The 23,766-nt window shown below is 41.4% G+C and overlaps 1 protein-coding gene across 3 annotated transcripts in view; it reads left to right on the top strand.

Moving 5' to 3' along the window:
* Positions 1-23,766, top strand: part of LOC140476101 (exportin-1-like) — an 83,043-nt gene that overhangs the window by 18,111 nt on the left and 41,166 nt on the right. For 2 of the 3 annotated variants that reach the window (XM_072568179.1, XM_072568178.1), the window contains exons 2-9: positions 12,506-12,631; positions 12,773-12,874; positions 16,121-16,193; positions 16,297-16,352; positions 16,695-16,739; positions 19,516-19,697; positions 21,075-21,123; positions 21,325-21,444. In XM_072568179.1, coding sequence (XP_072424280.1) covers positions 12,512-12,631; positions 12,773-12,874; positions 16,121-16,193; positions 16,297-16,352; positions 16,695-16,739; positions 19,516-19,697; positions 21,075-21,123; positions 21,325-21,444 — 747 coding nt within the window. In that variant the 5' untranslated portion in view covers positions 12,506-12,511. Of the gene's footprint in view, positions 1-2,007; positions 2,075-3,238; positions 3,382-9,105; positions 9,188-12,505; positions 12,632-12,772; positions 12,875-16,120; positions 16,194-16,296; positions 16,353-16,694; positions 16,740-19,515; positions 19,698-21,074; positions 21,124-21,324; positions 21,445-23,766 lie in introns of those variants that run through there. The other variant, XM_072568177.1, reaches the window with a different exon arrangement.

Raw genomic sequence — 23,766 nt, 5'->3', positions numbered from 1 at the left:
TCTCCAATAATATCCTCCATTTCTGAATGTATTTTTCCATGTCAGATAGGGATTTAAATGAAGAGTTTTAATTTTTTTTGTGTGCAATAGATTTATTTGGTGAGAGAAAAACTGAAGTGGGATTCATAATGCAATAAGATATCATGAACACTTTTTGTGGAAGTAGTTGAGCTGAAGATTTCTTAAATGGTTCAGTGTGGACGTTGTCGGTAAAGCCATCATTTATCTCCCATTCCTAGTTGTCGTTAAGGAAAATGCCAGAAAGTTACATTCTCAATTTAAAACCATTAATATGATAAACTGGTCAGGATTGTGAAAGTCTGTAAACGAGCACAAGTGAACAGAATGGGCTGATGAGTGGTAGGGCTGAAAATGTGTTGCTGGAAAAGCGCAGCAGGTCAGGCAGCATCCAAGGAGCAGGAGAATCGACGTTTCGGGCATGAGCCCTTCTTCAGGCTTATGCCCGAAACGTCGATTCTCCTGCTCCTTGGATGCTGCCTGACCTGCTGCGCTTTTCCAGCAACACATTTTCAGCTCTGATCTCCAGCATATGCAGTCCTCACTTTCTCCTGATGAGTGGCAGGTACAACTGAATTTGTAGGAATCTGAAGTTAGATTAAAGACACAAAACTTAGATGAACAAAGGTATTGTGGTTTATGAATGGGTGCATCAAAAAGGCAGGATGTGTTGTCAAGAGTGTAAAAACCATTCTTATTCTAAAGGCTGCCATACTGTAGCTTCAGTTTAGTTAGTCTGGTAAACTGATAATAGGATAAAGATTTAAGGAACTCTGAAGAATTAATTGTACTGATCAGTGAAATTGTCATAGGGTAAGTACAGAACTGTACTCAATCACTAAAAGGAATTGAATGAGAAGTTGATTGTTCAGAAACTATTGGAATTCTTTGCTACAGGTTAATCTTGAAACAATCCATAATTGTTTGGTCAAAAGGGAGTTACTCAAAAACCGGTGTAGTAAAGGGTACTGGGATGAGCAAGACTGTGGTATTAGACAAGCTGGTTTTACAAGGAGAATAAGCTCGGGATATGTTGCTGTGAATTTATACTGTCATTGTATGAGATTTGGAAATGTTCTGAAATGTAATCATAGAATCCCTACTGTGTGGAAACAGGCTTTTCGGCCTAACAAGTCCACACCGACCCTCCGAAGAGTAACCCACCCAGATCTATTCCTCCTACGCTATTGCTCTACGTTTACGCCTGACTAATGTACTTAACTTAGATATCCTGGAACACTATATGGGCAATTAAGCTTGACCAGTTCACCTAACTCGCACGTTTCTGGACCGTGGGAGTAAACCGGAGCACTTAGAGTGCACCCATGCAGATGTTGAGCATGTGCAAATGCCACACAATCGCCTGAGGCTGAAATCGAACCTGGTGCCTGGCACTGAGGGGCAATAGTGCTAACCACTGAGCCACTATACTGCCCTAAAATGCTTAGGCATGAGATGGAAAAATGTAATCTGGGATATAGTGGTCAGCAGAGATGTGAAAGTGTACTTTCGGAGCATATTGCCTTATTGATATGCTGGAAGCAATTGGGACTCTGATCGTTTTTGCTGTAGCATTTTATTCCAGTAAATAGTGATGAAACTGAAACCATTGCCCGTGGCTAAATTACATGTTACTTAGTTGTAAATGGATTTTTAGATTTTGTGAAACATCAAGCTCTCATTGAAAGTTAACCCCTTCATTAAAAACCAATGTTTGGAGAAGATTATGAGAATTTATGATCTTGACAATAGATTACTGTTAGCATTACAACTAGAAAAAAATTAATGGGGATATCTAATTTTGTGCTATGACCTATCCAGAAGGGATGCTGATTCTTTGATCATAAAGTGTACCAGTGAATGACAGTATACCAATTAAGCATTTCTTTTTCGTTCCAGTAAGGTTCAGCTTGGGAAGGTTTCTGGTTGGTCAAGTTGTATCTTGACTTTATTTAACTTCACTTTTAACTGTCCTGTCAACAATGGCACTGACTCTGTTCACTGCATGCCGTCAGAACATTGTAATGCTGGGCTGAAGACTAGAGGCGGAATTAAGGTAGGCAGAGTTTTAATGGTAATCCCTCACATTTTACACTAGGTGATTCTTTTAAAACTTAATGCCGATTCACAGATAAACAGCACAAAATTATGTTTCCTCAAGAAGAGAGTCTTATCAGACTCAACATTAACTCTAACTCTATTTCTCTCTCCATTAATGCTACTGGACCTGCTGAGTTTCTCCAGCACTTCATTTTTATTTCGGGTTTCCTGCATCAGAGGTATTTTGTATTTATTACAGTCCCTGTTGGTGGGATTTGACCCCTTGTTAACTCTGCACTATAATCACCAGGCTGTCTTAGGTGGAACTTCCAGAGGAGACCGCTGCAGTATATGTAATTTCTGCCGCTTTTCTCCTCAGCATTTGCTTAATTTGTGCCGACCTCAAAAGGCGTCCCACCTTGAGATGACCGTCCCCTGTGTACCTTTTGCAAATCGAAACCAGAATCTTACAGATTTGTGTGCTGCTGCGCTATAAAAACCATCGCAGTTTGTAATTTCTTTTTACTTCTGAGTTTTTTTTTTCCCTTCTTACAGAATAATGAGCGTTGACTCCAAGATAAATTTTGTATGACGTTTTTGTCAAACAACTTAGATCAGCTGCAGATTGGATGCAGCTTCTCCACTCTCCCCACAAAGAAAATGGTATACGCTGGTACCCTGTCTATCCAAGGGATATTCTTCCAAGTGTTCCCTTTTTTAATAGAGTAGAGAAAGCTAAGTTGGTTGATTGATTGAGTTTGAACTCATGAAGAATTTCGAATAGGAAACTTTTGAAGATTTGATAACAAGAGGGAACAATTTTTTAATTCAATGACGGGCAAGGGAATTAAAGCGTGGATGAGAAAAACAAAAGTATCCAATGTGTAGTTAGGATTTGACGTGAAGATGGCATAATCTTACTGGTCCATAGAGCTGGTCTCTCATTATAAAGAGATGATTGGTGGTTTAATTTGAGGGGGACCACATTGCATTTTTCTTTTGATATGATATTGATTTTGAGGGACAAATATTGCTCGGGATACTGACCATAACTGTCCTGCCCTTCTTGGGAATAATAATAAATGTTTGACATCCATTTCAATGGATGGGGCCTTGGTTAATTGTCTCATAGTGCATCTCTGCTTCAGTACTAGAATAGAGTTCTGTTCTTCCTTACTAGCCATGCTCACATCCCAAGAGCAAGCAGGAGGAAAGAAATCTGACCGCATTTATGGAGAGAGAATTTATGTCAGTGATCTCTAATCATTGCACGTTCATCTGCTTCTTGAAGGGAAAGAAATTCGAAATTAACCCAGCAACAAGGTGAGCAGGTTTGTTGGGGAGTAGGGGGGAGGGGTCTCATTGAACAGACCCTTGGGACTGTCATGAACTGAATTTAATTTATTGTCATGTGTACTGAGGCACAGTGAAAAGCTTTGTGTTGCGAGCAATACAGGCAGATCACATAGTTAAATAGCATAGATAAGTAAATAATAGATAATGGGCTAACTTGGGAGTTTGAGAAGGAAAATCCTTTTTAAGAGGAATTCTGCATTTAAATAGCTTGTGACAGACTGTTGTATGAGCAACTTTCAGTTGTGAAATTGTATTGTGGAAATATTCTAAACTTTTCATTATATATGTTGAGGCCTGAGACTACTACCTTGTTGTCTCAAACATTCAAAACACTGGTTGGGGTTAGATTTCACAGCGTGCTGTGCAACTAATTAAGTCCATGGGATTTTTTTTTTTATTTCCCCAGTTGTTTTTCAGCAAACTCTTTGTGTAAAACCAGTTTGGTTTTATTAAATATTATGTTTGACTATGCCTGCTCAGCCTCAGGCTAGGGAGGACTCATCATTTTCAGATGACCGTGCTGAATGTTTGTCTTTTTACATGTGTGGAATGATGGATGAAAACGAGAGAAAACGCTGAAAACACCGAGCTAACTAGGTATAATCTGTGTAGAGGGACATTAATATTCTGTACGCTAATTAAAGATCATTGATTTATTTCATAAGCTTTTGAGAGAAAAACAAAAAAGCATTTGGATAGATGCCATTTGCCTGGAGCACTTGTGTACCTCGACAAAACATTTTCATAGAGAGATTTATTCCACGTTTTATAAAGAAAATTTATTTATTTTTTGGAGGAAAATTTGTCCTGAGTTTATTGTTGACTTCATTTTTTTAGGTGCATGTTCTATATTTTCTGACTTGTCATTACATAGGTTTTTAAAAACTTTTGGCTTTAGATGTGGGGGAGACACATGCATGGGCAATATTTGGACTGCGTTATCCCTTCAGCCCAATGCTTTTGTGGAAAACATGTTGCTGTTGGCAATCCTGCATTTGTACTACTGGTTTTGGTTTGGAGTTGCTCCTGAAATGTTCCTCAGCATTCCCATTACTATCCTAAACTCAGGGATGGTTCCTATTTGGCTGAACTCTGAGATGGTTTGTGACAGACTCCAATACTTCTCACCACTGTTGCACAGAGAATGGTATCAAAATCTTGGGATTTAACTCAATCAGGAAAGGTTGGACAAGTAGGACTGAATAGTGTAGATACACTTTAAGGGAAGCTAGATAAACACATGTTATCAGTTTGGGGGCCAGGTTGCTGTTGTCCCATTAGAAGTCCTATTTACCTCTCCTATGGGAGGTGTAGTTTGCTGAGGAAATTTGAGATGAGGTCTTCTGGAATAGAATGATGAAACATACAGCATTGTAAAACTTAGGGGACTGTATGTTCTTGGGGGGAGCAAATATACAAATCTTAGAGAGGGAGCCAGCTGATTGGTTTAAAAGATAGTGTGTGACAAGTTTTTTAAAAATCTGGTCAAGAGTATAAAAACATGCATTTGAGTAGTGGCTTTGACATCGTAAAATATCATGAGGTGAGCCACAGGAGCTTATCAAACCGACATTGTTACCAAACCATAAAAGAGATACTGTGAGGGGTAATATTTAAGAAGCATCTTTAAAATAAGACATAGGATGGAAGTAAGGCCATTGGGCCCATTGAGTCCACTCTGCAAATTGAGAGAGATTGGTTTAGATGGGACTTTGAGGCAACGGTAGGCATGACAGCCAGTGGTGGAGTGATGAAAGTCAGGAATATGGAAGAATCCAGAATTGGAAGAATGTAGAGGTGTTAGAGTGGGGACTAGAACGGTTGTAATACTGCTGTAGGAGGGTGTCGATGTGGATGGATATTAAAATCAGGCTGTTAACTTCAAAGTGGAAATACTGCCAAACTGGGAAATAGTATAGGTCAATGATGCAGGAGTTGATGCATGCAGAGCCACAAGAGCATGTACAAACTTCAATTAGTTCACAGTCAGATATGTTGAGTCCCATTTTGGACATGTTAATGGGTGCAGAAGAGATTGTATGGAACAAGTTCAGCAATGTGTGGCTTATGTTAAGAGTTATTCAATAAATGTTTGAAGAGGATACACAAAAATGTTATAAAGTTTCTTCAGAATGGAGCTTGAAATTGGATTTGGGATTCAGGTGAACTGTTAAAGTAAATAGAACAATACAGCGCAGAACAGGCCCTTTGGCCCTCGCTGTTGCGCCAACCTGTGAACGAATGTAAGCTAATCCCCCTACACAATCCCATCATCATCCATGTGCTTATCCAATGATTGTTTAAATGCCCCTAATGTGGTTGAGTTAACTATATTAGCAGGTAGGACATTCCACACCCTTGCCACTCTGAGTGAAGAACCTGCCTCTGACACCTATCTTAAATCCATCAATTTGTAGTTCTGTCCCCTCGTACACACTATCATCATCATCCTAGGAAAAAGACTTTCACTGTCTACTCTATCTAATCCTGTGATCATCTTTGTATGTCTCTATCAAATTCCTTCTTTCCAATAAGAACAGATCCAAGTCTCTCAGCCTTTCCTCATAAGACCTTCCCTCCAGACCAGGCAACATCGTGATAAATCTCCCCTGCACCTTTTCCAATGCTTCCACATCCTTCCTGTAAATATAAAATCTTTGAAAGGAATGGAGTAGTTCAACTTGTTGATGTAAAGGTTTGTTGGGGCATGCAATCTGGCAGGGACTGTAGCAATGGAGAATTCAGTTTTTAAAAAGGAAAACTTACAAATATTTCAAATAGGATTTAAAAAGGTATGGGGTGGGGTTACGGTGGCGCAGGAGGCTGAACCATTTCATTTCTTCTGTATGAGCTGGACAGAGGATCAAATGGCAGGCTTTCCCATTAAATTGTACAGTTCCTTTGGTATCTCTGACCCTGTGATATGAGGAATGTACTTTTTACCAGTAGCTGCCTAAGTCCGAGCTGTATGGGACAGAGTCCTTCTGTGTATTTAAGGTTGAGAGCGATTCTTGCACAGAAGGAGGAATCAAGGGTTATAGGGAAAGGGCAGGAAAGTGGCGAGAGGAATGTTGGATCAGCCTATTGAATGGTGAAGCAGACTTGAGGGGTCAAACTGCCTGCTCATGTTCCTATTTATTGTGGCTTTAGAATGATGGAAATCTGGAGAAATCTTCACATTTTGGGTGGTTTTTTTTAAAAAACCTCTTTCAATAGTTGATAGATCAGTCGGCCTTAATTGCCTTGTGTAGAAGATGGTGGTGAGCCACCTACTTGAACCAAGGCAGTCTATTATTGTTTTATTCTTGGGGAGGGGGTTCCAAGATTTTAACCCAGTGACAGTGAAGGAATAACAGTATATTTCCAAGTCAGGAGGGTCCATGGCTTGGATGGGAGCTTGCAAATAGTGGGGCTCCCGTGTATTAGTTGCCTTTGTTCTTCTAGGTGGTAATGGTGGCAGGTTTGGAAGTCTGAGGAGCCATCCACCATCTGTACAGAGGCAATCAAATGGGCACCTTTTGTCTGGGGTGGTGAAAGTGAGGACTGCAGATGCTGGAGATTAGAGTTGAGTGTGGAGTGGGAAAAGCACAGCAGGTCAGGCAGCATCCGGAGAGTAGGAGAATCGACGTTTTGGGTAAACCAAAATGTTGATTTTCCGGCTCCTCTGCTGCCTTGTCTGGGTTGGTGTTGAGCTGCTTGTGTTGTTGGAGCTGCATGCATCTAGGTAGAGTATTTAAACAGACTGGTGAATTGTACCTGGCAGGTAGCAGAAAGCTCTGGGGAACCAGGAGGTGGGTTAATAGTCACAGAATTTTGAGCTTCTGACCAGTTCTTCATTTATCTGTCTGAAAACACCTGTTTTTGTTAAAAATACAAGTACATGATCAGTCTTCCCACTACAATGGAAAAAGATGTTGGCAACTTCTAAATTATATGTTGATTTTGTTCTTTAATCAGAGCAACAAGCATTGGGTTGTTGTCCCCACAAATTAGATTTACACTCTGCTTGCTGAGTGACTAAGAGTCAGCTGTTGCTCAGTGAAATTGCCTGCGCGTAAGCTGGAGTGACTCTAATCTTGGAGCAGTTTGAGATGCTCAAACATTCTGACTTTGGTCTTGAGTGCCTTGAATTTGTTGTAGTCTATTTTTTGATACAATGAAGATGCAACAATTAAAATGAACTTGACCACAGAAGGTGAAGAAAGGAGGTTGGAAAAAAGGGGTATGATGTCTAAGAGCCATTTAAAGTTGCTGCCTTGTTGCATGTTTGGTGACTTTGTAAGTTGTGCCTTTTTTTAGGTGCTTTCGTGACTGCCTCAATTGAATTTGCTTCCACTGCACTTAGTGTGCTCATTGTATGGAAAGGGTTTTGTTTTCTATGATCACCCTTGCACATGACTTTAAGTATATGCCCTCGTTCTTATTCTTTTTACAAGCAGAAACATTTTCTTCACCCTGTCTACTCTGTCCAGCCTGTTCATGATTTTGAAAATCTCTTTCCAATCTCTGCTGCCTTTCCACGGAGAGCAGTACCAACATCTTTAATCAATCCTCATAACTGAAGTTTCTTATACCTGGGAACGTTGTTGCAAACTGCTTCTGCATACTCCAGTAAGTTTGCAACTTTCCGAGAACGTTGGCACCCACACCTATACCTAACAATCAAGCTGAGGCATTACAATTTTCTTGAATTTTAACATCAACTCGTTGCTCTTGTACTCTGTGCCCCTGTAAATAAAGCCAAGAAAAGTATGCTTTATTTACTGTTCTCTCCACCTCGACATTGGGGACTCAGGATGCCAACTTGCGGAACGCCCCAGAGAACATCTCTGGGGACGCACACCGAACAGCCCCACTGCCCTGTGGCCAAACACTTCAACTCCCCCTCCCACTGCACCAAGGACATGCAAGTCCTGGGCCACTGCCTCCACCAAATCCTAGCCACCCGACACCTGGAAGAACAGCACCACATCTTCCACCTTGAGACCCTACAACCACATGGCATCAACATCGATTTTCACCAGTTTCCTCATCTCCCCTCCACTTTCCCCACTACATCCCAGATCCAACCCTCCAACTCGACATCGCCCTCTTGACTGTCCTACCTGTCCATCTTCTTTCTCAACTATCCGCTCCATCCTCCGCTCTGACATATCACCCCCCCCCCCCACCTGTATCTATCTATTGCCTTCCCAGCTACCTTCACCCCACTCCCCCAAGCCCCAACCCCCCCCCCCCCTCCTATTTATCTCTCCAAAACCCCAACCCTCAACCCCATTCCTGATGAAGGGCTTATGCCCGAAACATCGACTCTCCTGCTGCTCAGGTGCTGCCTGACCTACTGTGCTTTTCCAGCGCCACACTTTTTGACACTACTCTGTCTTGCTATCTTCAACAATCTGTGCACTAACACTCCCAGGTCCCTCTGCTCCTGAGCCTCCTTTTTGTAGAATTGTGTTTCCCAAATTAAATGATATTGTCAGTGTTCCTCATACTGAAGTGCATTACCTCACCCTTCTCTGCATTGAACATGATATGCTACCTACTTACCCACTTCAACTTGTCAGTGACCCTTTTTGGAGTTTTACACTGTTCTGTTCGCAGTTTACAATCTTCTGAAGTTTTATTATCTGCAAACTTTTGAAATTGTACCTTGCACGTCATGATCTAGATCATTAATGTATTTAACAGAAAGAGCAGGGGTCCCAATACCAGTCCTTGGGAGCCTTCCTCCAGTAGAAAAATATCCACGGATCATTGCTCTCTAGCTGAGGTGAGAGAAATCACTTTTTCTTAATCCTTCTAGTTTAAGAAATGCAAAGGAAATGTGTTAATTTTCTTTTTTCTCAGCTTTGTCCCACCTTGTTGTCTTTCTCTGGCCTGAGATGAATTAAATCACTCGTAATCCTGGGATCCATCTATGCTGCAAGCTGATTGGTATGTCAGACAGTGCATCCTGGTTGTTGATTGTTGTTGTAGATGGAAAGTTTGATCTATTCCATGCAGATCTTGTGAGGACGTTCAGTCCCCACAACATCTGTGGCTGATGGTTCATTAGTTAGGATACTAGGGTGAAGGGCATTTTTTGATTCAGTACTTGAAGTGCGGCCTAGTGTGAAACTGTCTGGTCTCTGAAGCTAACCACATTCAGCCATGGGAGACCTTCTGGATTAAGCAGGTGCGGCCAGCTAATCCAAGTGGACTTGTGGCACTGTTGTAGTGTCCTAACCTCTGGGTCAGAAGCCCAGGTTCAGGTCCCACCTTAGATGTGATGTCATGACGCGTTCAAAGAGAGAGAGAAACATTGCTTTTTGAAAAGAAATCAAAGATGCTTCTTGGTCATAGCTCTGTAACCAGGATGTACTCAACCCTGTCCTATTCTGGGTATGTGCACACCGATTTCTCGCAGGTAGTGAGGACTGCAGCTGTTGGAAAGTCTGAGTCGATAAAAGCACAGCTGGAAAAAGCACAGCAGGTCAAGCAGCATCAGAGACGCAGGAGAGTCGATGGTTCAGGCAGGACCCTTCATCCCAGCCGAGGGAAGGGGGCTCAGAAATAAATGGGGGTTGGAGCTGGGGCAGAGATAGGTGGGATGGTGATAGGTGAATGCTGGTTGGAGGTGATTGGTCAGTGGGAAGGGTGGAGTGGATAGGTAGGAAGAGGTATGGTCAGGTCACGGGGGTAGGGTGGAGAGGAAGGACTAGCCCATTTCTAACATCTTGTGAAATTTTAAGAAAAAACAAAAATAACTTGAAATCAAAAAACTAATGAATGTTTATTGGTAACAAATCTGCGTAGTTTAAAAACAAAGACTCTGCATCGTGCTGGAATTCTCCCTCCTTAGCAGTCTTTTACTTACTTTACCCCAGAATTGTGGGTCCTGAGGTGACTAAATAGTTAAAATACTGGAATTAAACCCACTGTTATAGGTGGGGTAGGTAGTGCTTTGAGACAGGTGAGTGTCAGGGTTCTCCTGCTTGGCTTCCATCTGGCCTTGTTGGAGTTAGTGAAAATGGTTGGTTCCTTTGCTGATGCTGCTTCTGTATATTGGATGGTCCTGGAGTTAAGGAAGGCTGTGTCATCATTCCGAGGCTGTTCTTCTACTTCTTCCTTGATGCAGTACTCTTCCCCCGTTTCCATAAACATCCTGCTCGCATGGAAACTGTTAAACCTGCATCATCTCCAGTGCAGAACCAAGACTGCTTCTCTAGTATGCAGATGTTGCTCACTTGTGTGAATGCCCACTCATAGGCTATTATTTGACACATTTGAAGAGGCAACAGAATGTATATAAGACTTATCACTCAAGCTAAAAGCAGTCTTAACCAGCCTGCTGTCGCTATAAAGCATTGCCTTCTCCAACAATCAAGATCTATGGCTAACCACTGGACTAGGTACATCAATTCCTACACCATGGGTGCCTCCTCTCAGTGAGGACAAATAAAGATAATGTTAATTATTTCCTCCAAAGTGCCAACACAGCATTTGGCTGTCCCCAGAACAGTGTGTTCAAAGACTCAGACCTCCAAACGTGACACCAAAGATGGCAGACAGAGCATTGTGCATGTCAATGATGGTGTACATCCAATGCTGTCTCGTCCATTAAGAAATAATGTCATCAACAGTGCCTCAGTCACATGCTGCAGATTCACAGGCAGTATAGACACTCTAATGTTCATCATTTCTGATGAAGGGCTTTTACCCAAGATGTCGATTCTCCTGCTCCTCGAATGCTGCCTGACCTGCTGTGCTTTTCCAGTACCACGCTCTTGGCTCTAATATTTAGATCTCCCCTCTCCGGTCAACATGATCAGTGTTCAGGCATGGGATACAATTAATCTGCTGCATTGGACAGGACATGTTATCTGCATGCTTGACACACAACTTCCAAAACAGCAATCTACAATCAGCTTCTTCATGGTGAGCAGTGACCAGGAGGGCAGTGAAAACACTTCCTGAACACAATAGGGTTCATCTGTAGGAAAGAGACTTATATGATGCTATGTTCTGTGAATAAATCAACCCGTCAAAAGCATAAGTATTTTGTTTTATGCTTCAACTGACTTGGAACTGGAGTTAACATTCACGTATTCTGCCCTAACCCTACCACTTTATAACACTATACTGTAGATCAGGGAAAGAAGAAAACGTATTTATAGTAACACCTTTGACCATGTGTGACCCCAATAGTAATATATTTTTAAGTACGGCACCTGTTGTGTATAAAAGGGACATTTTTTCTTTTTTTGGGGGGGGGGGTGTGTGCGGCGGAGTGTAAATTGTAAAGTGCAAGTTGGACAGTGTGTGACTTGAGAAAGTTCACTGGGTATTCTGTATTCTGCAAAATTCAGATCAAGTGGGATTGTGTGGTATAAACTCGTCTGTGCAAAACTAACTTTTCAAGAAGTGAGACATAATGGCACTAGGAGTCTGTGTCTTGTGATAGCCTTCAGGTTAGTCCAGCTGCAGTTGGCAAGTGCAGTGCAGCCATAGACATCCAACAGGAGCTTCCCTAGAGAAAAGACAAACTTTCAAACATTTGGGGAAAAAGAAGAGGTAGGTTCCTGAACAACTAGTCAATCTTCAATTCAGTATCAATCTATGGATAACATTGTGTCACTATTGCTAAAATCAAAAGAACTGTGGTAAATAACACTCTCCATCCCTATGCTTTGGACTTGTGTTCTATAGGAGTTGTTTCCCCTTGTCTGTGTCTGTGTTTTTCAGCCAATATTTTATTATGTTTTTTTCTGAATATGTCTTTGGTGGGGAGAGGGTTAAAGGAATATGGTGAACTTGCGTAGTTGTAAATTAGTAATTTCTTTGCCATTTGTTAAAGAATGTTTGTTTACAAATAGTTATTTTCCTGTTGATGACAAAACTTGCTTCTGTCCTGACTAGCAGTCAGTCAAATTGGTGAACTTGGTGTTTATGCATTTGTGATGATTTGTGAAATCGTGGGGAATTTAATATCAATGCATTCAGCCCATTTGATTTGTATCATGCAAAGACGACCAGTTTTGACAACATGCATTTTACACTGTTCCTTATCTGCTTGTCTGACCCTTTTTTTTGTTTTATTCTTCTGCAGGACCCCATGCCAACAATTATGACCACCGACCACCCTGCACGTCAGCTTCTGGACTTCAATCAGAAGCTAGATATTAATCTACTGGACAATGTTGTAAATTGCTTGTATCATGGTGAGGGCCCACAGGTAAGAATAAACACCTTTTTTGGATGGCTCAGACTGATGCTCTTTGTCTCAATACTTTTTACCATGAACAGTAAACTTGTGCGTTCTTCTTTTTAAAGAATAAATATGTCCTGCTAAATTTGGTACTTTTCTGTTTCCCAGCAACGAATGGCACAAGAGATATTAACCCATTTAAAAGAACATCCCGATGCTTGGACCAGGGTGGATACCATTCTAGAGTTTTCTCAGAATATGAATACAAAGGTAATGTTGTCCAAAGTTGCAATCCATTGCAACTAATACAAAGGGGAAGCGAAAGGATAGTACACTACATTCTTAGAACTAAAAATGTGCTAGTTCGACACCTCAAAGATTTTTGGAAATGACACCTTCAGGAGGATGCAAAAATGAATACTGAGATGAGCTGTTAAAAGGCAGTCAAAGATTGAGCTACCTAAAGAGCCAGCCGACTTCTAGCAGATCGCTTAAATAAATCCTTGCATTGTTAACTATTTAAATTATGTGCTGGATCTCAATTAACAATCCACTTAGTTTTTAGCTTTAATTTTTGAGTCATAGTTTAATGTCAGAATATAGAAGGGAAAATGCATCCTATCTAGGAGCACCAAGAAGCCTTTCAACCTCCTTGAGCCTGTTCCTTCACTTTAGTTAAACTGTGGCTGATCTCTGTCTTGACGTCCAATCTCTCTGAATGGAATTTAGTCTGTTTCAGTTTTGACTCATTCAGTTTATGCCCTGAAAAGCTGAGATAGTGGCCGATGGACACTCTCTATTTCAGCTTAACAGAGAGGAAGGGCAGCATGGTGGCAAGGCGATTAGCAGTGCTGCCTCAGAGTGTCTGGGTTCGATTCCATCCTCTGGTGACTGTTCAAACTCCGCACAGACATTCTCCTTGTGTCTGCGTGGGTATCCTCCAGATGCTCCGGTTCTCTTTCCTCCTCCTCCTCCTCCTTCTTCACCACCACCACCACCACCGCTAAGCTGCGCTGTAGTGCCCAGGGATGTGCAGGCTAGGTAATGTAGCCATGGGAAACGGTAGGGTTACAGGGATAAGATTGGGTCTGCGTGGGATGCTTTTCAGAGGATTGGTGTGCTCTTGATAGGCCAAAGGACTTGCTTCCACACTAGGGATTCTGTGGTTCATGAGATTACTTTGCCTTTGTGTCTTGAGTACTTTGTTACTTGTGATGTGCAGGGTTACCCTTCATTCACGTCAGCATTGGTGGCCCAGCTGATGTTACCCAACCCTTCTCATCATTTAAAGGCGAGTTTAACTGAGTAGGAAAGTACTTCTTGGCAGCACCCCATAATTATGTAGGAGGAGGCTTTAAGGTTAGGCCCCTTGGTTCCTGGCTCTATCTACAAAAGCAGAATATTGCAAATACTGAAAATCTGAAATAAACACCAAATACATGCTGAAAATACTTCTCTGATCAGGCACTGAGGAGAGAAGCAGTGTTAACATTTCAGGTTAATAACTTGCCATCAGAATTGACGAAAGATGGAAATATAAATATTTATAAGCCTGTGGAAGGGCGAAGAACTGGCACAAAACAAAAGGGAAACCAGTTTTAGGGCAGAGAGCAGGAGGAATACCATATCAAAAGATTTTATGATGCAGGCCAGCCAGCGATGCCCCCATCCCACAAGTGAATAAGAAAATGCTGGCGAGAGTGACAATGGCTTTGGTTTAGAAACCAAGGTGGTGTCCACAGGAGACGTAAATTATTTCACAGCAATCATCTGAATGCAGCATGATGGAATTGGAACAGAAAAGAGAGCGAGCACAGAAATAAATCTAAAAAGATACAACAAAATGGTGTGCGATATTATAATCTCAAATTGATGAAATCCAGAAGGCTCTGGAATATTGTTCTTTGGTCCAGTCAGACTGTTTAATTGTTTTACATGTTACAGTTCAGTCAGCATTGTTTATGCACTCTGCAAGAGTTCTAACCCAATACAGAGGAACTTTGATTATTCGGCATTCAATTATCTAAATATCACATTATCTTGCAAGATCATAAGGTCCTGATGTTTGGATGAACTATATTATCCGGAATTTAATTAACCGAATGAAATACACCCATGTCCTTTTGGATAATAGAGGTTCCTCTGTAAATACCACCTTCCTGTCCTGGACTTTGTTGAGAAAGTAACATTTGAGGTCAACTATTATGATCTGTTGTGAATGGCAGAGTGGGCTGAATGGCCTACTCCAATTGCTATGTTGATACAATGAAAGAGTGACCTGAACAATGATTTGATCCCCTTCCCTTCCTCTTCACATGTACTTCTTTTGCTAATCAAAAGTGTTACTTTCAAGAATTATTGGTCACCCCCATGTTCTTTCACTAGTCAGAATCTTGGAGGAGTTCTCTCCCTAATGACATTGAATGTCAACCCACAGAAGTGGACTGCAGCAGTTCAAGAAGGCAGCTCACCACCACCACCACCTCAAGGACAGAATATGATTAGATTAGATTAGATTACTTACAGTGTGGAAACAGGCCCTTCGGCCCAACAAGTCCACACCGCCCCGCCGAAGCGTAACCCACCCATACCCCTACATCTACATTTACCCCTTACCTAACACTATGGGCAATTTAGCATGGCCAATTCACCTGGCCTGCACATCTTTGTGACGGTGGGAGGAAACCGGAGCACCCGGAGGAAACCCACGCAGACACGGGGAGAACGTGCAAACTCCACACAGTCAGTCGCCTGAGGCAGGAATTGAACCCGGGTCTCAGGCGCTGTGAGGCAGCAGTGCTAACCACTGTGCCACCGTGCTGCCCACAAATATGCTGGCTGGCCAGCCAGCAATGCCCACATCCTACAAGTGAATTTTTAAAATAAAAAGCACTGCTGAATAAGAAATGGTCCGCTTTGAAACAGGGGAAGAAAATTACATTAAATCTGTTTGCAATTTCCTGTATATTTAACAACTTAAAATGCCTGTCTGTATGGATGTCTAATGCTGGGATTTCTCTTTGAAAGTTGTAACATTTGAAAGAGAAGAAATGCCATTCCTTTGGTTATTGATAACTATAGACTTTTGGCTTGCATGTTTAAAAGTGTTGGTAACTGAGGAATTCTTCTCCTCTCACTCTGCATAGTGTGGTTTTGATCAACTTCTGAGCTATCCTAGATTTACTTTCTTACCCCTCTCACGGGACTGACTCTGATGGATAAGCAGAAATTGCTGGAGAAACTCAGCAGGTCCAGCAGCAACTGGTAAAGAGAGATAAATCGTTAAGCTTTTGAGTTTAATGTGACCTCTTCAGAGTCCTGCCAGACCTGCTGAGTTGTCCTGGGCTAATTTCAGGTTTCCATCAATGTCTTGTAAATTGTCTATGCCAGAAATGGTGACTTAGGAAGATATTTTCTTTTGTGAGGTGGGTTGAACATCAAAAAGTGATACTGTTGGTTTTGCATTCCTTTTATTGTTTGAAACAGCACTGAGGGTTTTTAATCTCTTTTTCTCAGTATTATGCCTTACAGATACTGGAAAATGTGATCAAAACCCGTTGGAAAATACTTCCAAGAAATCAATGCGAAGGTGAGTCTGCCACTTTCCTACTATCTCTCGCCTGTGGTTTTTTTTTCCATTCCAGACACCTCGTTCAATATTTCCCCTTTTCTCTTCTCTTCTCCCATTGCAGGAATAAAAAAGTATGTTGTTGGCTTAATCATTAAAACATCTTCAGAGACCTTGGAGGTAATGTATTGTGTACTTCATATATTATTTCCATGTTGTATTTGGCATATTCATTCCAATCTTGGAATTTTCTGTCCCTTGGTTTAAGGTTTGACACTTTCATTGTTTTCTATAAAATATGATCACTACAGCAAGCTCTAACTAAGGGTGTATCAGAGTAAAGTTGGATCCCGTGTTTGTATCCATGTATAGCAATCTGAGGTTGGAATTCTGGCTTGGGGTGGAGACACTTTCATCCATGTACTTGTTACTTGTGTCTTGTTTTTAAATTTAGACTGAGCATTTAGGTTAAGTAAGTTTTTGTGGGTACTAATTAACATGCTTCTGTTTTTTCTTTTGTAGAAAGATAAAGTTTATCTTGGAAAACTGAATATGATTCTTGTCCAGGTTGGTAAAAGTGTGAGAATGCAAATTTGGCAAAATAATCCATTTTTGTTCTTTCCCTGAACCATGTGTGAATGAATAGAATCTCAGTTGACCCTTGGAATGGGATGAGGTGTTTAAAGCAGTAGATTCAACCTTCTGATCAGGGCTGGCTGATTTTTCTCCCCTTGTCCCTCCTGGCTGAGGTCCATGGGCCTCAGCAGTGTCTCACCTGGTTGCCTCTGAACATGACAGGTGCCTTGTATGGGTACATCCTGACCAACATTCATTTTGCCTCGTGCCTAGTTGGGATGGGAGAGGAAGACTGTGACTTTTGATAACGCATGGTCTCCTGGCTACTATCTTCCCATGAACTGTTCACTAACCTCTTTTGCCTCCCTATCCTGACTCCCATTATGAACCACCACATTGAGTTCAGAGTATAAAAATCTGCGAATGTGCTCAGTAATTTGTCATTTGTCGAAGAGTGTGGTACTGGAAAAGCATAACCAGTCAGGCAGTATCCGAGGAGCAGGAGAGACGATGTTTTTGGCATAAGCCCTTCATCAGGAATTAATTTGTCATTGTCCTGTCTAACATGACAAGGAACCATAGCGATCAAATCCCAGATTTGATATTGATTTTATGCTAGCTTTGATCACGATAAAAGTATAATTTACCTTGCGATATTTTAATCAACCTGTTCAGAGATGTTATGATGCACCTTTAGAGCAGGTGGGACTTGAACCTGAGCCTTCTGGCTCAGAGTAGGGATACCACCACTGCATCACAAGAGCTCTAACAACTTCCCTGGACTGACTAGGGGTAAGTCGCCAGCAGCTGTATAATACTCCCTTACTGCTACAAATGCCCACCTGGTCTCAGCTAAAACATCCTGTAGCAACATGGGATGGTTACATGGGCACCATACTGTAGGGGGCATCCCTGTCTGGTGACTATGCCCCAATATGGTCTTTGCAAGTTCCAGGAATACATAATGAAAGGGGCAGAAAAGAGTAAATTTACAAGGAAGGATTTTAAACCCTTAAAGAAATGAGTTGCAATGTGTGCAAGTGTACCCAAGTTTTTATTTGTGTTGTTCCATGTAAATTGGTTTAGGAACAGATTTAGAGTCATAAAGCTGTCCAGCATGGAAACAGACCCCATGGTCCAATCCACCCGTGCTGACCAGATATCCTAACCTAATGTAGTCCCATTTGCCAGCATTTGGCCCATATCTGTCCAAACCCTTCCTATTCATATACCCATCCAGATGCCTTTTTAGATGTTCGAACTGTACCAGCCTCCACCACTTCCTCTGGCAGCTCATTCCATGCATGCACTATCTTCTGTGTGATAAAGTTGCCCCTTAGGTCCCTTTTAAATCATTCCCCTCTCACCCTAAACCTATTCCCTCTCGTTCTGAACTCCCCCACCCCAGGAAAAAGACCTTGTCTGTTTATCCTATCCATGCCCCTCATGATTTTATAAACCTCTGTAAGGTCACCCCTCAACCTCTGATGTCCAGGTAAAAAGACCCACCCCTTTTTTTTAAGCCTCTCCCTACAGCTCAAACTCTCCAACCCTGACAACATCCTTGTAAATTTTTCTGAACCTTTTTAAGTTTCACAACATCCATCCTGTAGAAGGGAGACCAGAATTGCACGCAGTATTCCAATAGTGGCGTAAGCAATCTCCTGAACAGCCACACCATGACCTGTTTCTTGACTTCTGTTTCTGGTTGCTGTGTATTACCACCTGCTTCCCATGTGCAGATCTGAATGTAGCAGGTTCAGACTGGGCTGCGATATCACAGTGGTTTGTGCTTGCTTGCACACATTGAAGAGCCACTGGGATGAGATGCTGAGGCCAGTGGCTACTGCTTGTGGGATGACATAATAGCGAGGCCTTGGCACCTAGGTAGATCAGGTAGATTAGTGGAAGCAAACATAGACTTGGTTTGTCATTTTAGACCACCATGCACATCAAGTGATACATAACCTTGCTCACAATGGGATCAGTCTTTGATTCACTTCTTCTGTATAGAACTTTCACAAGAATTATATCTTGACAATATGACATTGTCTGCTTTTGCTTTTGCATAAGTTTCAGAAACTGCAGCTATAATGGCATAAATTCCTTGTTTACAACACTAGGAGGTGAGGCCTAGTTGGAGAGAATAAGAAGGTTGTTTCTTCTACTGATCCTAGTTCAACTCCCTCCTATGGATTCTGCAATTTTAGTCAACTTCCTGAAGTGAATATCCATAAAAAATCATCTTCAGGTTCTCGCCACCCAAAGAAAATTACTGAATGTCAAATCATATATATCTTTAACTGTTCACACATGACTGAAGATTTTCTTCCACCAGTTTAATTCTCACCAGCCAACGTCTGTTGATATCTGTTGTTCTTTGGAGAGAAAAAAAATACTTTTGATCTAAGCTAGTTAGTCATGACTGGTTACAATGATGAATGGCTACATGTAACATAAAGGTAGTTTTTCTATGACATGTGTTCTTGTGCAGCTCTGCATTATAGAAAAAATGGTGCTTTAGAAATAGTGCTTAAAGTGTTGGTGATGTAATCGCGCTACGGCCAACACATGTTTTAAACTTTAGAAAGTGTCCCCGATTCATCAGTTGCATTACAGCGAATTTGTTAATGAAACACTCATTCGAGCAGAATCACCAGTACTCCCTGATGTTCTCTGGGAGTCAGTGGAAGTTGTATTGGTAGGTGAGGAATGGGGAACTTGGTCTGGGATTTTTGTTCTAACCTAATACTTTTTTGAATTGCAGATCCTTAAACATGAATGGCCCAAAAACTGGCCCACATTCATTAATGATATAGTCGGAGCCAGCAAAACCAGTGAATCTCTATGTCAGAACAACATGGTTATTTTAAAACTGCTCAGTGAAGAAGTGTTTGATTTCTCTAGTGGGCAGATGACGCAGGTGAAAGCCAAGCATTTAAAAGACAGGTGGGTGAATGGAGCTAAATGTTCTCAAAATCTGTCCCTCCCTTATCTTGGACTGGATAGTCTGGAGAATCATAGTCCTGCCACTGCCCTGTCTCCTTTCCTCAAGCAGTCAGCCTTGATCTGTTGCAAGCTTGCAGAGTCACCTCCTGTAAGAATCCGTTTAACTGTGGCTGGAAGTACAATTTGGGCTAGAGATCTGGCTTAGGCAGCACTAAAAAATATACAACAGGATTTGTATCAATGATGGGAATGTTCTGCCTGAAAGAATGGTGAGAGGAGATGTAGTGATAGTTTTGTAAGAAAGTTAATTATATACATAAAGGAAAAATTTGCAAAACTATGGGAAGAGGCAGGGGTGATGGTGACGTATTGGTACTGGTAGGCTGGGATACTGTTTTGGGGGATGGGTTCAAATCTCACGGTAGCTGGTGGGATTTAAATTTGAAGTTGTTGATTTCTGGAATAGAGAAAGTGAGGACTGCAGATGCTGGAGGTCAGAGCTGAACAATGTGTTGCTGGAAAAGCGCAGCAGGTCAGGCAGCATCCAAGGGGCAGGAAAATCAACGTTTCGGGCATAAGCCTTTCTGAAGAAGGGCTTATGCCCAAAACGTCGATTCTCCTGCTCCTTGAATGCTGCCTGACCTGCTGCGCTTTTCCAGCAACACATTTTTCAGCAATTTCTGGAATGGTAAAACTAGTCTCTGTGATGAGCCTGATAACTACCATTGTTATAAAAACTCATCTGGTCTAATGCCCTTTGTCTTGTCTGGCTTACATGTGACTCCAGATCCACTGTAATGTGGTTGATTTGTTAACTGTTCAGTTGAAGGTTAATTTGGGATGGGCGACACATGCTGACCTTACCAGTGATGTCCACATCTCATATGAAACAGAGTGGAAGAAAATCAGAATGGATTGAATGGCCTCTACCTCCTGTGCCATATATATTACAAATGGCTATTTTTGATCTAACAGAAATTGGAGGTGTGGGAGTAGGCTTATTCATATGCTGATATTTGCACAATAGATCAACTAATGAAAAGTCACTAAGTCTAATAAGGGATGAGGTTGAATCTGTACAAGTGTGGATAGTTGCTTTTGGAGATCATTAGACCAATAGTTGGGCTGACTGGGAGGAATGGTGTTTCCATTCCCAAATTTCAGAGCATATAGATGTGCGCTGACATCTGTCTGCGTTTGGCCTAATAATGGAGCAAAGTCCGTCTGTCCTGTACTGTCCGAATTAGTAAGCAAAACTCTTCCCCGGACTTGAGCAGTGCAACGCGCACTTCTTTTCTTTTGGAGAACTGTTGTTTTTGCCCCCTTTTCCTGTGTTATTTTTAAATCTGAAATTGCACTTTTGTTTTCTCCCCACAGTATGTGCAATGAATTCTCGCAGATATTTCAACTCTGTCAGTTTGTGATGGTGAGTAGTTACTGGATTGAGTCGAGCGAGAAGTAACTGTTCATTAGATCTTCATGCATTTGGAAGCATTAAAGCATCTGAAACCAAAGGATAACTTGTAAAACAAAAAAAAAATAATTTTCGTTTCTAGTATCTTGTATAGAGACTTTGTTTATTGCAATCCCATCATATTGTGCCTGATCATGGTTTGTATATTTTCAGGAGAACTCCCAGAATGCCCCTTTAGTGCATGCGACCCTGGAGACATTGCTGCGGTTTCTGAACTGGATTCCTTTAGGTTACATCTTTGAAACGAAGCTCATCTCTAGCTTGGTGTACAAGGTCAGATTTGCCAATTTTTTGCTTTGACTATCCAGTATCCATGATGTAATCAAATGTCCTTTTGCTGCAACCAATCTCTTTTACTGGTCCTTTTTGACTCTGATGTCTTTGTGAAATGGGGTGCAATGAAATCGAGGCCACTGGAGAGCCATATGAGGTTTACTTTTCCTTTTTTTTTCTCAGTCACAGCTGTACTATTCTGCTGTAAATTGGTGTTGTGTTTGAGTTGACAGCTGCCCTCACTTCGAAGACTACGTTTGTTTCGAGTTGAGGGTTTCTGTCATACGTTTTCACACAATTTGCACGTCAATTCTCAAATCCTAGATCATTGGGCAGATGGCATAGGATCCACTGTGTAGGATTTATTCCCCTCACTTTTCCACTATAGCTCTGCTTCTATATCAAAGATAATTGGAGTCAGAGTGTTAACAGCCTGATGGGCAAATTTGTACCATTTTCATCAATTGGTAGAAAGCTCCTCTTAGCTCATTAAAGCTGGTCAGAGCTGCCACACTTCAAGCATAGCATCAGAGTGTCTTCTGGCATTTTCCTTCTCCTCCCCTAGAATGCTGGCCAGGGCTACTGTTACTTTTTAACACCCATTGCCTCTCACATCTAACACTTGTGGGGAGGCTGTGGTGTTGTGGTAATGTCACTGTTTGATTTGTCGTCACATAAACCAAGATACAGTGAAAAGTGTTGTTTGGTGTGCTGTACAGGCAGATTGTACACTGTACAAAGTACACTGGGCTAGAAATTCTGGGGAAACCAGCTTGAATACCATCATGGCAGATGGTGGGATTTGAATTCAATCAAAAATCTGGAAAAAAAAGGCAGCCAATTGTTGTAAAAGCCCATCTGGTTCATTAATGTCTTCAGGGAAGAAAATCTGTCATCCTTATCCAGTCTGACTCCAGACCCACGGCAATGTGGTTGACTCTTAACTTGACTCTTAATGGACAAGTAGAGATGGGAATAAATGTTGGCCTAGCCAATAGCACGCCATGACCTTTTGAATGTACAAAATAAATTGTTGGTTTAGACTAAGTATTGCTGTAGAGAAGAGAGATTTCTTGTAATGTCCGAGGATATTTTGACTCCTGGTATCAACGGTTCTCTCATTACCAAGTTTTCCGTGGTGTTTTTTTTAAATCAACTATTAACCACCATCAGTAAAGCACCTATATTTTCCAATTTAATTAATTTACATGCAGAGCCTGTTGAGGGCAATGTAGATCATCAAAGCTGAGGGTGAATTAGGGAGAGAGGATTAAATCAAAATGGAGTTGGAAGGGGCAGGGTGTTGGGGTTAATTCACCAAAAAATTATTAGTACTAAGAACAGGAGAGGCAGACAAATCAGTGGAAGTTTATTTAAATCTTATTTGTAACCCTGAACATGACATGGTGTTCACTTATGTCACACAACAAGGTCCTATTGTTTTTGAGAATGAATTGAGGAAGCACTGAAACAATCATAAACTTTTATCCATGCTGCACTCTCCAGTTTAAAGGGCAAGTGTATTAAAGGTAATAATCTGTTTTCTTTTGACATATTATTAGGAATTGATTAGTGGGCAGAAAGTTGCATTTACATAAAATGGCACTTTGTCCCTTCAGCAAGTTTGCTGTAGAATGAGAGACAGGATCAAATAGATTAATGTTTTTTGTTTTGAAAATTTCTTTTCACCAAAAGGTCATGGATGGTAGATCAATGGGAATTTAGATTTGAGAATGTAATTGCTAAGAACTAGAATAGGCTGCCTTGCCTGCTACTTGACACGATTGTGACTCCTCTTCTCCCTCGGCTCCACCTCCCACACTATCCCCTTAGTAACTAAAAATGTACTGACCATTGTCTTCAACATACTCCATGACAAAGAATTGACTTTTATAACTGATAACGAATTCCAAATTTTCATATTTCTTTGAGCAAAGAAATTTCTCTTCACTAGTGTTTCTGAACGGCTGTTGCCTTCTTATTTGGAAACTCTGACCCCATTATCCCTCTTTCTCCAGACAGTTCCTTAAGAACTTAATGTTCTCCAATTAAATCAGCTCTTGCTCTTGTGAACTGGAGGGAGTATAAGCCTAGTTTATTCACAATCAATTCAAATGACAGTTCCCTCATCCAATGTGGCAAAGCTTTGTCGCTTTCCCTCTAGGGCAATTATTTTCTCCCTTGGATAAGGAGAACACAACTCTACCCAATACTCTACAAGTGTGTAATTACCAGTACCTTGTATAATTATAGTAAGCTACTTTTACTCTTTACTCTCGATCTGTTTGTAACAAACGAAAGCACAATTTGACTTCCTAATTG

Source organism: Chiloscyllium punctatum, chromosome 4 (assembly GCF_047496795.1).
Source record: "Chiloscyllium punctatum isolate Juve2018m chromosome 4, sChiPun1.3, whole genome shotgun sequence".
Classification (NCBI taxonomy): domain Eukaryota; kingdom Metazoa; phylum Chordata; class Chondrichthyes; order Orectolobiformes; family Hemiscylliidae; genus Chiloscyllium; species Chiloscyllium punctatum.
The sequence above is the reverse complement of the archived record's forward strand: the minus strand, read 5'-3'. Positions and strand labels throughout refer to the sequence as shown.